This window comes from Thermobia domestica, chromosome 5, assembly GCF_964235325.1.
Source record: "Thermobia domestica chromosome 5, izTheDome1.hap1.1, whole genome shotgun sequence".
In the NCBI taxonomy this organism is placed as follows: Eukaryota; Metazoa; Arthropoda; class Insecta; order Zygentoma; family Lepismatidae; genus Thermobia; species Thermobia domestica.
The window spans coordinates 125,728,604-125,745,557 of record NC_137458.1 but is presented as its reverse complement, the minus strand read 5'-3'; the positions used below and the strand labels follow the sequence as shown (position 1 = coordinate 125,745,557).

The 16,954-nt window shown below is 34.6% G+C and overlaps 2 protein-coding genes across 2 annotated transcripts in view; one reads left to right on the top strand and one right to left on the bottom strand.

Moving 5' to 3' along the window:
- The window catches only part of LOC145686110 (uncharacterized), a 43,552-nt gene extending 32,365 nt beyond the window's left edge, over positions 1-11,187 (bottom strand). Inside the window, exon 1 of the mRNA XM_081759075.1 lies at positions 8,567-11,187. The gene's annotated coding sequence lies outside the window, so the exon portion shown is untranslated. The remainder of the gene's footprint in view (positions 1-8,566) is intronic.
- The window catches only part of LOC145686111 (RNA-binding protein 42), a 129,390-nt gene extending 114,497 nt beyond the window's left edge, over positions 1-14,893 (top strand). Inside the window, exon 6 of the mRNA XM_081759076.1 lies at positions 14,466-14,893. Within this exon, the coding sequence (XP_081615202.1) occupies positions 14,466-14,590 (125 nt within the window). The 3' untranslated portion in view covers positions 14,591-14,893. The remainder of the gene's footprint in view (positions 1-14,465) is intronic.
- The last annotated feature ends 2,061 nt before the right edge of the window (positions 14,894-16,954 follow it).

Genomic DNA, 16,954 nt, shown 5'->3' with positions numbered 1-16,954 from the left:
TTGCACGGAATGTATTTCGGACATTTTCCCACTCTTCGGTTTATTGCAAAGTAAAAACCAGTCATTGTACACACCCATGCTTCAGCAAATCAAGAAAAAAGCTGGAAATTGTGGCTTCCAATTTCGTGTGCAGGAATTTATGACAGACTTTGAACAAGTGGCAATAAATGCTATAAGAAAAACATTCCAGCAGGCGACAGTACGTTTTTACTTTTGTCATTTTACCCAACCTATATGGAGAAAGGTGCAAGATATTGGGTTGGCTTCACTTTGCAAGGCTCATAATGATATGAGGAAATAGGTTAGAAGAGCAGATGCACTTTCACTTTTTCCTCTTGAAGATATTCCTGATGCATTTCCATGTATACAAGACGATGTACCCGATATTCCGGAGGCACAGGTATTCCTAGACTACTTGGCGGACACCTATGTTGACCAACTGAATACAACCTTTCACCCGTTTGGATTATTATTTGACTCCTGACGTTGTACTAATTATATATATTTATTAATGTTTTAGGGCAATAAGAAACAAATATGATAGCAACAGCGAAAAAAGCACGAACAATGCCAAGGTTTAGCATTTCAAGTTTAGTAGGAAGTAGACATAAATCATCCCTATATATAGAGATTCATTCTACTGTTGAAGCAAGAACAGTCCGAGAATGCGGCTGCTGGAAGCAGGCAATATAACTTTGCAGAGAAAATTGTGGAAACGTTTAAAGAATCGGACTTAGGTTCTTAAGAGTAGGTTTAGGTGTGACGAGGTAGGCCTTATTCTATATTTTAATGTAGTATTTCATTGCATTCATTTGGATAGTTGAAATTACAATGCAATACAGACAAGATGATATTAAGAGTCGCACCTGTATACTAAATTTATTAAGGCTCATGTCATTATTGTTCAATGTAATTTTTTTTTTATTTATATGTCTGTGTGTTTGTGTTGCAGTAAATCACGATTGCATTTGTGCAACAAGGCTCCATTAAGAGCTGCACCTCTTTATACTTATGTTGTTCCTTTCGCCAAATATTTCTAATATTAAGGTGCTACGAATACTTTTGATGCGATTCTGGGAAACAGGAATGGATAAATTTGGCAACGTTGTACACTGATAAGGTATTCTGCGAAACAGGAAGTAACCGTTTTCTTTTTTCTCTTCTTTTTTGATAATCTTTAATCTTACCATTTCACACATCTACTGCCATTTACACCTTCATTCGCTGTGAAAGGTTAAAAAAAAAATCATATTTTTCTAAGAATAGATGGTGGACTATGAACGAAATAATCAATAGTTAAAGATTACCAATAATTTTCATTGTATTGCATCAGGGAATAAACGTTAAGTAACTAATAGCAATAAAATAAAGTAAAAACAGTTGGCACAAAGGTGCGAGGAGTCCTTAGTTCGATCCCAAGTCTTGTGAGTTTGTGGTGGGCAACATTGTGCCCATGGATTTTCTTGAAGTGTTCTCCATTTCGCTCACACTCATCCCACCAATATTTTACAATCATTCACTTTCATTAATTATGTGCCTCCTTTCGCCTACGAGGCATAACCGTAGGACATAAAACCTAGATTTTATTTTAATTTTTAAGAGGCATATTGTCTTTTGAACAATAGTTGTACAGTGATAGACTATAGGCATGCACCGAGAACTATATTTGTATTAAAAATGGTACAAATGGTCGGTCAAGCCGTTTTTGATGATGATGTGATGAATTTCGTGTTTCTTCTGTTGCATGTCACCTATTGTCCAGCACGGAAAAATTAGTATATAACAACCTTCCAAAGCCGAAGCCCTAAACGGGTATCAAAAATAGTTTAAATATTTCAGACTGTTGAACGGACACGAGAACGCCAATTCGATTTTCGTCCATCAATCAAATTTTTCCTGAAAAAATCAAGAACACTGTATATCGTACAAGTTCAACAGAACTAATCCGATTGTAGTCAAACTCGGCATGGTGGAGACTTTGATCTGCTATATAAGTGTGTGTAATATAATATGGTATGGAGGCTATCGGTTTTCGAGTTGTGAGTGGTCAAAAAGTTTGAGTCGCATTTTCGAAAATAATAATAATAATAATAATAACGGATATCATCCGATCGAAATCAAACTTGGCGTGGTAATAGACCTTGACTTGCTATATAGCTAACGCATAAAATATTGTGTCGTTGAGCCTTTTATTTTCCAGGGTGGTCAAATTTTAAGTAGCGTTTTCGAAAACGAAACTCATTCAATTTGGATCAAATATATCGTGGTGGTAGACCTGTAATATAAGCGTGTAAACTATTATATTGTGCAGGTTTTCGGTTCCCGAGTTGCGGGCTAACAAATAGCTGATCAGTATAACCTCAATGATTAGTACACTGATTACCTAATTTTTAGTACGACAGAGGATTAGCTACAGGCATTATACACAAAGGAACTGACTATTACATAGTCAACAGCCACTCGAGAACCCTATTTGGTTACAAGCCATCTCGAGAGGGTGAAGACCTCAGTGATGGTCAGGCTTATTGTTCACAAGTTGACTTCCAATTCCTTGTGAATATCATTCTTCACAATTTTGCTGCAGGTGATTGGTTGACTTTTCCACCAATGAAATTAATGTACAGTTACTAAGTTTATGATTACTTAAAAATCAAAATCAAGCAAAGGCTGTTTTTTTTTTTATGACTAAGCGTAATTTACTTGTAAATAATAGAAAATATTCTGTGTGTATATATAAGCCACGAATAAACAGTAAAGTGAATCAAAAACTAATGAAAAATGGCTTGAATACAGGGAGTGCATCCTGTTTCACAAAATAAAAACATTTATAGGAAGATAACGCAGTCTAACCAGTTTTACCTATCTCTCACCCTCTTAGCTGAGATGGTAATTCATATGTTTCGTTCCCTTTGCGCTAATTTTGCCTTTATTAAGACCAATGGCTCTGTGTTGAAAAAAAAAATATACTATGAATCATGTGACACTAAAACAATGTTTGAAATATACTAGTGAGGTGTACTAGACTTTGGTGTACTAGTGAAATGTCTCGTCTCGAAAACGAGACGAGATTTGTCATGTTTCTCGTCTCGAGGTGACACTATATAGAATATAAAAAGCAACTATGGTGTATAGCAATTCGAAATTCAAGCATGGAGAAATATGAGGAAAATTTGCTGAGCACAACTAGAGCAAAGAGAAAATGTCGGAAAATGTGAGAGAGAATAATGGTATTGTAGATAAGTAAAAGAAGGATAGAAACTGATCAGTCTAGAACACTGTAATCCAAAATATGATAGAACTTGGAAAGAAGATCGAGAAGAAGAGAAAGATCCTTATAATAGGCTGCATGGACAATGTAAAGTCGGAAATGTTAGGAGGGAACAGGAGCGTATACAGTGATTGTGAATTAAGCGCTTCGAATTAACATTGGACATAAACACTTTTTATTATATATATCTAAGATTGTGTTTTTCCTTTTCTTTTTCATCTTTTTTTAATGGCCTAATAGTTCAATGTAAACAACAGATACGTTAATGCAGCTGTACCGATGGAATCTTCATGGGGCATATTAAAGTTGTATTAAGGAAATCGATTATTAATATAATAAGTTACAAGTTTAATTTATCCATGAAGCTTCAATCAGTACAGCTGCGTAACGTATTTGTTGTTTATCTTGAACTATTGTATCATTTAAAAAAATAATCATAAAGTGAGTTTTAAAAAATCAGCCTATAATGCAGCGTTTCCCAACCGGTGTGCCGCGGCACACTGGTGTGCCGCGAGAAAATCGAAACAAATTATTAATTCTATAGGTACCAAATTGCAAGACATAAGGGAAAATGTATATTTGTATTTCACATTACTATAAACCTCTACTATAAATCTACAATTTTAAGTTTCATACTGTGTTACTTTTCTGTACATTTCTAATGTTGAAAAACGTATTTATCATTGTCATAACCATTATTGCTTCTTTATTGTTGCAGACTATTTCGTAACTTGAAATTTTAACATATCATTCAATAAATTCAACAAAGCAAACATGCATACAAATTACCTACATTTGTATTTTAAAGGTACAAGAGATTTGTTTATTTGTTCGTTATTTAGTGATCTTCCTTTTTAGTGAAAGGTTAGATACAGTTTTCGAAAGAGAAAGTGGATTTTTAAAAACCCGAGTCCTATATTTCATTGCAATTGTTTTCTATTTTAAAATTAGAATGAAAAATAAGCATAATGATTTACCACGAGGAGAAAACCCGTGATCGAGCTTTCTACTCTGTAAGAAGATCAGTAATCACAGAAAAATACCACGGTATTTTATATTTACAAATAATAATAATAATAATAATATATATATATATATATATATATATATATATATATATATATATATATAAAATATGGGTGTGCCGCGAGAATTCAAGTTACACCTGTAGTGTGCCGCAAGTTGAAAAATGTTGGGAAACGCTGCTATAATGAGAAGTGTTTGTGACCCCGTGTTATAGTAAATCGAATCTCTGAATCCATACTTGCTGTATCCACTCCGGCTTCCGCATAACAGGAAGCTGTATTTAATGGATTCTCTGTTTGCAAGGGTGACTGCCAGTCATTGCAAAATACGTTCAATGCTTATGCGTATGTTCAATATTATCTATCATGTATTATTCCCGGCAAAACACTGTAAACACTCACACGGAAATCGAAGCTTCCTGGAAATTTTGGTTGTTATATCATAGAAATATTTAATACTAAGATGCATAGTTACTCAGTACCAAGATTTGATAGGGAAAAGCTTAGTAACAACTAAATTTGTTAATTCGTTTTGTATCCAGTAGCAGTTTCTATGGAGATTTAACTGAAACAGTGTTAATTAACCGTAACTTTAATATAGAGCAACACGAGGCTTGTGATGTGGCTTGCGCATATATTTTCTTACTAATACTAGTAATACTGGCTTTAACTTCTGTAATGTTATTTCAATTATGCTGTCGTTGAAATTAGTGTTATATATTGCAACTTAAGAGCCTGTGGCAACATTTAATAGCTTGATCTATTAACAACGTGTTTCCTTGTTGTCTGATACAACTAGCTCTCGAAACGTAAATTAAACGCAGGAGTAATTATTATATTATTCGAGATGTTGCATTGTATTATTACATTATCTTTTTATCATTAACAAGAATATTTAAAAGCAAAGGTCAACATTCCAAATCGATTGATTCTAATAAAGAAACAAATAAGCCCGAAATATTAGTGATTATATTCAAGATTCTTTCAGTCAGTTGTGAATTATGATTTATTATATACACATAACGGTTTCTTCAGCAAAATATAACACCTTAAAAACATTGCTCCTTTTGATTTATGATCTTTCGTCAGAACTAAGATGCTAAAGAATCAAAGGTAAGCAGTATTGGGTGTTGGGATTAGTATTTCATAGTAATAAATATTATTATTATTATTATTATTATTATTATTATTATTATTATTATTATTATTATTATTATTATTATTATTATTAACAGTAACAACAACAAAAAATGTAAGATTTAATAAGAGTTCTCGAGCCGTGTAGGATCACCGAGAGGGATTTTTTAAAAGTAAAATTTCTTGTATGTTTGCATCAAAATGGGTATGAACGAAATGTAACATCGATCCGAAAACGTTGCGTACAAAAGTAGTGTACCTTAATTTTGAAGTAATCTGAACAATTCTGTTCGAGTTTCATCTAAATCGGTCCACTGGTTATAGAAATAATCATAAGCGTTTGAATGCGTATGTACAGAGCAATCATGATTTTTTTATGTATACCTAGGTATATAAAATCTATCCACACATGGGTTAAAACTCAGTCGTGTTTCAAATGCATTTAAATTACAGAAAACTGTACTCAAGTCGAACCAGACGGTAAAAAAATTACTGGAAAAATACAGTTTACTAGAGGGTAACAAATACATTAACACACAAAATAACATGCCGCTATGCTATGATATCCTTAGACAGAACATGATAGATGAATGTGTGTGACGATGGAACATTAGTAGAATGAAAGGGGTGGAAGTGAGAGAAGCTCGAGATATCCACGGACACAATAGAGTTCACCATAATTATTGCGTAGGATCGAACCAAGGATCCGTCACATTCCAGGTGAGCACTATACCTGTGAACCATAAAGCTAGGTATCTACTTTTAAGGAATGCATATAGAATCATAAAGTCCTGAACGTCCTGAAAGGTTTGTAGCTCCCAAGGAGTTCACCTTCGATATTGATGGTGTGAACATTTGTGATCACTGTGGCGCGTCATTTTTCATTCGGTGTTCATGGTACAAATTAATGGTTTGTTTTGAACATTTCGAGAATGTCGACGATGTCCATTTTGTGAAGTGTGATACATATATCCCATAGAAGGTTGATCTCTGCAGCTCGCGGACACGCATTTTCTGCTGTCGCCCTCCTGATGCACATGGTCAGTCATTAGCAGCTAATATTTTTCCTGTCATTATCGTTCACACTATACTTTCAAACGAGCCTTACTAGAGATTGCACTTCCGACCTCGCACTCAAGGGGTTCCTTGTCAGATTATTTTCACAAGTTCTTAATGTTGTATATGGTAATAGCAAGGGTGAACTGGGCACCCGGGCAAATGCCCCAGTACGCCCTCTTGTTATGGCGCTCCCCAAAAATCTATTCAATAACGAAAATAAAGTTAATAAATTTTCCTTAAATATTTACATTGTTTTTCTAGAATAATACAGAAAATTATTCGAGTATCTGGTGAATCTTTATAATACTTTCTCAGAGCGCATGCAAGATTGGCTAACCTGAAATAGCAGCTATATTGCCGTAGAGCCGCAGCTGTCTTTTGTAATCAAATATCGAACTAAAATAACACTTCTGTTTGAAATATCTTTCTTCCAAAATCATGCCTTGTGTTACTAGTGAAAATCATATGAGACGTCTACAGTGACATACTATTTCCCTTCTCTGATCGATTGATTTGATTTGATTTTTAGTGTAGCGTCCCTTTCAGTAGCAAGGCTATATGAGACGTGGACCTACAACTTAATGTGGAATCCGAACCACATGAGCTCCCGCCGGGAATTGAACCCAAGTCTCCGACGCCAAAGGCGCGTACGCTAACCACTTAGCTACGAGGGAGCTCTCTCTGACCAGTTGGTATGGTGTCCTCTCAATATCTGTATCATCGTCCTTGTCATGAAGCCAGTTCCTCTCTGGGTAATAGAAATTAACATTTATTGGAAGATGCTTGCAGTAACCAGTAGTTACAAGTGACATTATTTTGCGGGTGATGCTGCAGTTCAGTAGTCATAAAATCGCGTATTCGAATCATATTTCACATCGTTTGTTGACTGACTGTGCGAACATGGATTTTCTCAAAGTAAACATATTCCTTTTGTTTTCTGTTTCTCTCTTTTTCATTGTATCATCCCATCAACTACTTTCACCCATTATTGTAAGCAGCAAAGCAAGTAACACTTCAGCGAAAACATTAATATTAGAATGAACACTAAATAATACTCGACTTATACAAAATGCACGTACTTTGTTTTATTATTATTATTATTATTATTATTATTATTATTATTATTATTATTATTATTATTATTATTATTATTATTAAAATAAATGAAAAATCAAATATTTCAGTTTTATGTCACATGGTCATGCCAACTAGACTAAAGGAGACGGTAATGATGAGAAATGAATGCAATGGTAGAATGAATAAAGTGGGAGGAAACGGGAGAACCCCGAGATAACCCACGCACACTGTGTTTGTCCACCACAAAGTCCACTTGGCGCGAACTGTGAACGAACGAGAGACCTTACGCACCAGAGGTGAACACTCTACCACTGAGCCACCGATGGCCCCGATTAATTAAATGACGTTTGGCAAAATGTAAGAAAGTTGTATTTTATTTGTGTTTTCGATACTGGAAACCAAACTCGGGATTTGGGAACACCAGTGAAGCCCTTCTTTAAGAGTTTTGTATCACTTTATTGCAGCAGAAGGGTCATTTTAAATGTAATTCTGTAACTTTTTCAGTGACATACTAATGATTAAAAGCAACATATTTCATATACGTTGGAAAATTGTATCTTACTTATTCAGAATTTACTTTCATTGGTGTCAAGCCCAATTTATAATTGCACATTTTAGTGTAATTCAAATGCAGTCTTCTCGTTAATATAACATGGGAATTTAGTGAAAATTATATGTGAACGAAACTTCACACGTGAAACCAGAGGAAAGAAGTGAAAAAATATTTTTTGATTCTTTATAAATATTTAAAAGAAAAGGTAGGAGTTCACAGATTTAGTCTTCAATTCTCTCACTGCCTTGAAAATTTATCAACTTCAATAGTAAGGAGTTCACTGATTTTCTTTTAATTCTTTCCGTGATATTGGTATTATTAATTTTAAATACCACCACTTCACGCGCGCACACACAATAAAATAATAAAATCAGTGCCGTGCAACATGAATACTCTGTGGAGTGTATAGGAAGGGGAAAAATGAATTACAATTGTATGCATACTAACCTGTAAACCAACAACTTCCTGTGTACCGTTGGTTGTAGTTGTAGAAATGTCTAGTGAACTTTGGAGCAACTAGTGTTGTATTATCTCACGGGAGATGCTGGGTTTCCTTAAATAAGTCTCGATGCCTGACGAGGTGTGTCAACCGCGCAGTCTCCACCACCCACAGCACGTGCTTACCCTCCACCACGAGCGTAGGAATTAATTACTATTTGTATTTTTCGCTTAGGCGTGTTCTCTCCTGAATTTTGCCGCTTTTCATTAATTCTATTGAGTCAAAGTAATGCAAGTTCGGCCGTCCAGTTGTAATTGGGACACCTTATCATTGAGATCTGGGGGATTTTATTATGTGCGGTTCTAATTATATGTTTAATTTTTTCCCCTACTATTTCCTATTGTTCATGTTATCATGCGTTATGCATTGTTACTGAGTTAGCCAAAATGTATATTCATTCCGTCTATTTTGGTAGTAATTTCTCAGTGAATGGACAAGTGTGTCTTAACTTGGTTTAGAGCAGTGGTTATTAACCAGTGTGTCGGGAGATTCGGTGTGTGTGGCTCGATCAAGACAATGTGACAATGAAGGTGAAAAAAAAAAATAAAAATAGTATAATATAAATTTGAAAAAATCTGAAGGTTGAAAAAATTATTTTCCATACGTATTAAATTTATTTATGAATGCATATTTCTGGGCATTACCGGCACCTACAATCTTAAGCCCATCACATATGAGGGATGATATCCCTCGGCGAGCACACTATCCGGGAATAGGAGAAAGAAGGGAGCGGCCTGGGACCTGTATGTTAGGTACCATCCTGGCATTTGCCTAGTGTGTATGAGGAAAACCTAGAGAAAATCCACAGGGATTCAAGAATGGACACTAGTAATTAATGAAAGTTGAGCTTGTGTTTCGAACTCGTACATCAGTATGCTGCACGTACACTCAACAAAACAGGCTGTTTCGCTACCAAAAACAGGTTCAAAACCACTGGTTTAGAGATACTGGTACGAATTGTTATTCAAAGTAGAGGCGGCACGAGCATCGAACTAAACCTATGGGCAGTAGTTCGTGATTAGAATTCATTAGGGTAAGACTGCTACGTAAAGAAGATTGACTAAGATCGTAGAAGCCTAAGATCGTAGGATTTTATTATGTCACTTTTATTAAAATACGTATCCGAAGGGGGGTGAAGGACGTTCAAAACCTGTGCCGTGTTAGGCAAATGGAACTTTGGTTCTTACTGAAAATAAATTGACACATGTCAAAGCGTTTTTGGAAATTGAATATCTGAAGGAAGAAAGAAAGGGACAGTTTTTATATTTTAATTTCACATTTTGTATTCATAAAATTGTTTAAAATACAGAAACAATTGAACCATTTAAAATTGATTTTTGAAAATAACTAGCAGTTGGGTCAACCTGTTTTTCTATTATCATGAATGCATAACCTGAGTAGGGGAAAACGATTTAAATTTTCGCGAAGTGTAAAGACTACAGCTCGTGAAAGAAGTTTTTGGATATTGCACTTGGATCGAACAAGGGGTTTTATCTTTTTATTTCGATTAAAATAGGCATCGTAAAAAAAAAAAAGGAGTACAGATATACCTTTCAATGTTTTCAAGTACCTATAAGCTCCCGTTGTTGCCGGGTCTTAATGCAAAACCTGTTTAAAAAGAGAGAAAGAAAAACGTTCTTAAATAATTTCTCCATAGCTAGTTCATTACCCGGGTATTTAGCCTCTGCTGTTATGTAAACCGGCATAACACAAAAGTAGTGCGGGTTGTATATGGACAATGCGTTCTTAGAAATAGCCGAGAAGAAACCTGCATAACGTTTCACTCACGATCCTCCTCCCCTTCCCGAGCCAAAAATCCAAAAAATCTGCTTGTGCGCGATTAGATCTGGTTAAGAGGTATCTGGGTACGAAATTTGGTTGCTCCAGATGGCTCTTTTCTATGAGAGAAGCTAATGACACACACATGTAATTATTATTAGTAGTAGTAGTATTAATTATTCAATGTTTATATTCAGTATTTCGGTACAGTAATAGAAATGTTTGAATATTTATTTTAATAAACGATACTGAATTTTTTTCTACATTTGTTAAGATAGATTATTATTATTATTTATTATGAAATCGTTGCTGCCTTTATGTGTGTTTTAGTGCTGCAGTTACATACAGAGCGTTTGAATTGAGAAATGCATAGAATTGAATCTTAGTTATGTTCTTCATATTGGTTATAGTTATTGCTTATAATAATTGTTCGGAGGTAACAAAACACGAAATGGGATATAATCTACATAAAGTCTTACGTTTTACGATTATGCCCTTTGGGCTAAAGGTGATGGATGATAAAGAAAGGTGATTGATTATGAAATAAATGTTGAAATCATAATGCCAAAAGAAATGAGGGAGTCGTTAGGAAACCTACGGAGACTATATTGAATGCCACAAACTCAGTTGCCTTGGAATGTAATCAGGATTTCTAGCACCAGAGGTGAACGCTCTACCACTCAGCCACTAATTCAACTTGTCTTTGGACAAAATATGAACAATCTTCGGTTGAATTTGAATGACTTCTTTTAAATATTGTTGTTTCCTACAAAATACACTGGAAAGCTAGTGAGCAAGTGCTTTCATCTGTTGATTCAACTTTTAATATACAATATATATATATATATATATATATATATATATATATATATATATATATATATATATATATATATATATATATATATATATATATACGAAACGAGAAGTTCCTTAGAATCTAAACGAATCTAAAATTAATTTTGCTCCCATACCCTCCAATTTGCAAATAATACCCGTAATAATATAATCCTTTGAAAATCAAGATTTTAAAGAAAATTTTAGACTTTTACGTTGGGAGAGTCTGCTCCTATTTAACTATTTTAGATTCATCATAAGTTCATCTTTGTGATGATCCATACTTTCTGATGATTCCACACACGTTCCTCGTGATCCATAAATGTGGGGAAATCCGGAAAAATTCGAGGCCCCAGTGTGAGATAATCTAAACGTTATTACGTTATTACATCTTAGTAACTGTGAAGACAGCAAAATTTTTCGAAATGTGTTGCGAAATTGTGAAATATACAAAATATACTTAATAAGCCCTAATCTTAAAATAATTCATATGTAATGATTCATGAATTTGGGAAGACAAGTTTGCTTTGAGGATATTATTCCTGGAGATTAAGTAGGGACATTGCAGACACACTTAAAAGGAATCAAACGTAAAACAGTGAACTAGATATTCTTTTACTTACGTTTTGTTCCATATAGTACTAAATAAACTTTACATATAACCTCATCAGAATATTGTAATTAGAACTACCATCCATTTAGATAGGCCTGCGATTCAGGTAGAAGGGAGATATTGCACAACGTTCTTTCGGAATTTGGAATACTGAAAAAAACTAGTTTGATTAATTAAGATGCGTTTAAATGAACCCCAAAGTAAAGTCCAAATAGGAAAATACTTTTCCACGAGCATTTGCATCGACAATGGTCTGAAACATTATTATTCTATTGTTATTCAGTTTTGTTCTAGAATTCGCTATAAGGAAAATTAATTCCAAACAAGGTCTATAGCTGAATGGCATTCACCAGGTTATGAATTATGCTGAAGATGTAAAGCTGATAGGGGATGATATGAGGACAATAGAAAGAAATACAGAGAAAACTAAATCCACAGAAGTTCGCCGTAACCGTTATACTGCAAAAATGGACACCTTAAAATATCAAACATACTTTCGAATGAACAGATACTTTCAAATATCTATAATCAAAGACCAAAATCATATCTAGGAAGAAATTAAAATGTCTGGAAGAAGGAGATTCGAATTATTATTGTCTAAAATGTTTTGTCTTCGCTAATTCTATCGAAGAATTTGAAGCTTAAAATATATAAAACGATAATTATGCCTGCTGTATTGTACAGTTGAAAACAGTCGCTTTCTTTAAGGGAAGAGCGTAGACTGAAAGTATTTGAAAATAAAAATCCCAAGGCAAATATTCGGACTCAAGAAATGAAAAATGGTATAAACTTCATAATGAGGGACTGCATAATTTATACCTTTTATCTAACACTATTAACGGTCATTAAGTCTAGGTGGCTCAAGTGGCAGGTCATGTAGACAGAACGAAAGTAAGTAAAAGCGCTTTCAGAATTTTAACTAGAAACCCAATCGAAAAAGATCATTAGGGTGATATAAGTGCCAGTATTGAATTCCGACATTTGTACAAGGGAGGGCAGTACAAATTTAAGGGTGGCTCTGTTCTAGATTTTAATAGAGCAGCAGGAATCTGTTGCAACAAAACTCGCGCCTTGTTATTGTCTGGCCGGTTGCTATAATCAACATATTGCCAGTTTCCCCAACTAACGCTGTAAAGCGTTTGTGTGCGTCTGTATCTAATTTCTAAGTTTTTATTTAACTTCGACTTTATACGAGAACGCGATTTCTTAATTAGAACAATTAGGTTGGGCAAAGAAAGAAACTAATTTTCTTTAAAACAACAAAAATATTTACTTTTAAGACTTTTATTTCCGAATAAAAATAAACAGAAGAAAGCAAATATTTCAATATATGTGTATAGATATTCTAGGGAGTGCATATATATATTCAGGGGGGCTCAGCCCCCCCCTTGAACATGCCTGAATTCAACACTGCATAAGTGCAGATCAGAGGACAGTATTTAGATAGATCTAGCAGAAATAGAAAGTAGAAACTGGATCCAATTAAGAACAGAAGTCAGTGGGGAGCTTTTGTGAATGCGGCATTGGGCCTTCAGGTTCCATAGACCATAGAGTTAGTTATGCTAAATACTGATGTGTTCAGCTTTCCTTGTGTTTGAGTGCCACTCCCAATAATTTATATTGCCATACTGGTTCAAGTAGATGAATACGAAAACTTATCCATATTATAATCAGCTGACCACTATGTGGTCGGTTTCCATTTTACTGGTATTTACGTATCCTTAAATACATTGTAAATGTGTCTTATGCAACCTATCTTACACATAAGATTCTAGTAAATGTAGGATTTTTCAGGGTGACTTATAAAGACACTAGGGTCTGGTGTGGGGCGTCCAAATTAAAATAAATTACACCTTTTTAAAGGAAAATTTCGGGATTTTTTTCTAACTTCTTGCAACTTATGAATCGTTACACATGTAGGTCATATCATTCGACAAGGGTCCGGCTAGGACCGTATTAGATATATTCTTTATATTTCATAATGTCAAAATATATTCCGAAATAGTTTCTATAAAACTTGGCTGAAATATAGCCCACAATATGTAATAACGTTTGGATCTGGTGCAGTTACCTCACACTGATATCTCGAATTTTACCCCTTAGTTAGGGATTGTCAGGCATGTGTATGTTGTAATTATAAAATACAAATTATTACAAATATAATTGAGTACTAAGTATGGATCTAAGATAATTAACGTAGGAGCAGAAGCTTCTTAAGTGAAAGTCTAAAAATTTCCTTTTGAAAAGTATAATGATTTTCAAAGGGTTAATACTATTACCGGCATTATTTTTAAGTTTAAGGGTGCAAGGCTAAAACTAAGATCAGATTCGTTTCAGGAGTTCGAAAACTATAAGGAGTACCTAGTTTCATGCAAAAGAAAAATGAGTGTCTACTAGTATTAGTAGCACGTCTTTGAAGTCATCTTAATAACCGATTTTCTGTTAAATGATATTCGCGAAATAGAAGTTTAACTGTATTTGTGCCGAATATGTAGAATTCCATGAAATTGCTCATATTACAAAGTTGTAACATGTATTTATTTTGTCAGTGTAGTTTTCTTGGTTTCAGTCAACAATGTTGTGTGGGAAATGTTAACATGCTCGTTTTCCATTTCCAGGTCGCTACGTCGGAAGTCGTCCTATTAAACTGAGAAAAAGCACATGGAAAGCGAGGAACATGGAGATCGTTCGGAAGAAGGAGAAAGAAAAAGCGGCGCTTATAGGTGTTCTTACAGGAAGATGACGCGTGGCAGGATAACGAAATAAAGTTGAGTTCAAGAATCAGCTGTGAACGCTTCAACCAATCGAGTGGGTGCTGCGTTTATATCATGATGAGCGGAACCCGGAATGTTGTGGATGAAATAAGGACTGCTCATGCATGTGGAAAAAAATAATATATATATGAGAAAGTGAAAAGTCTGTTTTTACGTATAATGAGCGTGTTTTTTTTATTATTTACTCTGTATAAAACACCTACTATCTTTTGTAAAGTTTTTGTGTTTTGATCAAATGGAGATAAAATCAATAAAACATAATGAAATAGGAATTGGGAAGCCATAATTTCTTGTACGTCAATTGTACGGTTTTAAAATTTAAAACACGCATTTTTCTCCAACAGTAACATTCATATATATACAGAATTCTAATATGGAAGGTTTGCAGAGTAAATGCGGAGCAAACAGTTTTCTTACAAAATTAGTTTGTGTAAAGTTCCTAATGTGATAGTTATATGTATTTCGTGGAGCTCATTCCAGATCAAATTAATTGTTGAATTATGAATCGAATGGTATGGTTCTGTTTCCGGTAGATTGGCTCCGGATCGGATGTCAAACTGCACATATTTTGTACCGTGTGTCCTAAATTTTATTGCATTCATGTCTCATTGTATTCGCACGTAAAGAGTTCAGATTTTACATATGGTAGAAGAGAGTAAGAACTTGAGCTTTTGTGGGTGCGCCAACAGCGGGATCTTTTTGCGCCCATGCAAAGACCTAACAAACAGAGAAACAAAACCAACAATAATAAAACTAGAAATAAGTTACCGTAAGACGGGGTTACTTTGCACTGCACAAAATATGAAAAGAGTTGCTCAGTCCTCTGTCGGTAAAACCATAAACTGTAAAAAGAAAGTTTCAACTGCCACCACAAGATAGTACATCTAAGTGTATTTTGGCCATAATGTTGGCGGTTAACGTCAGTTCTAATTACCCGGAGAGTTTGTTGTTGTAGAGGTATGAAAAGCAGCCACTGTAAAGGCCGACCAAAATTGAAAGATATTACCTACAAGAATTTCCATCAAAGTCAGTTTCGTAGAATACTACTGTGTATATTAGGACTTTGAAGCAATAGTTGAAATTGAAGTGTGAAACGTTTTAAACTCATAAAAAATAAAATAAAACTGGAAGAAGGCGGTTTCAGTCTTTAATCCGGTTTACTTTGCGCCGGTCCAAAGTAATCCCTTAGATAGGAAATTATTACTACTGATACCTCCTGCCTTCTAATTTTAGGTAAATGTCATATTTAGGTAGATGCCGGAATGGATTTCTTGTTGGAAAATAAATTACGAACAGTGGCGGATCAGAAAAAGTTTGAGAGGAGCTTCACTCAGAAAAGCTTAGTTGTTTTAGAAATCACTAGAAGCTTAGACGTATGGGAATGACTAACATTAGAGTTTTTTTTTTTTTAATTGTGCAATTTGGGTGGGCTTCAACCTGAAACCCCAAACTTCCTAAATATTCCACTGATTACGTTTGGGATGATATTCTTGAACATAAAGAGCAATCAAGGCAAATTACTTCACCGAGATTTTTTTCTGTTCCTGAGTTGGCATTTTTGTGGGACATGTGCTAAACTATTACAATGTGATTCTTGTGCCGGTATCAGAAAATACATAATTTTCTTTAAAAATGTTGATAATTCATACTAAATACTGATACCGATACCATCATTTTAATATTTGTAGTCTACATGCAGTTTTGTGTAGGAAGTGAAATGTATAAATACTGAAGAGAAAACATTGCACAGAAACATTATGTTCGCACTTTTTTGTATGTTGTGTAAAGTATTCTCGCCTATGGGGTAACTTTGCACCAAAGTTTATATTTCAAGAACTGTGGTCATACTGAATGTTTACTAATGCACTTGCACGAATGTTTTCCTTACATAGGGGCCTTATGCAGAGACGTTCTGACGCGTGATTAAGAGTCCGATTAACATATGTTTTCTGCGATAGTCAGGCCTTTAGTATGACGTTAATCATTCGTCAAAACGACTCTGCATAAGGCGGTATATGTTTAAAATGCAGTATTCTAATTCATTCTGTTTGTAAGTTACATGCGATTTTCTTTAAAATTCCTTATATTTAGTGCAAAGAACCCCGTCTTACGGTAATTAAAATACAAGAAAAAATTACCACACACGAGCTAAAATTAATTGCATGCAAAACGTCAAAGTCTCTTAAAAGCAGCAAGAAGCAAGTGCAGATCGTCAGGAAGCTTGTAACGTTGTCGATGCCGAACCAGAGCGGAGCAATCGACAGGATGATGATGAATTGATAAAAGGTCTCCACAAAAAAACACATTCTGAAACTGCAACTCCACGTAAAAAA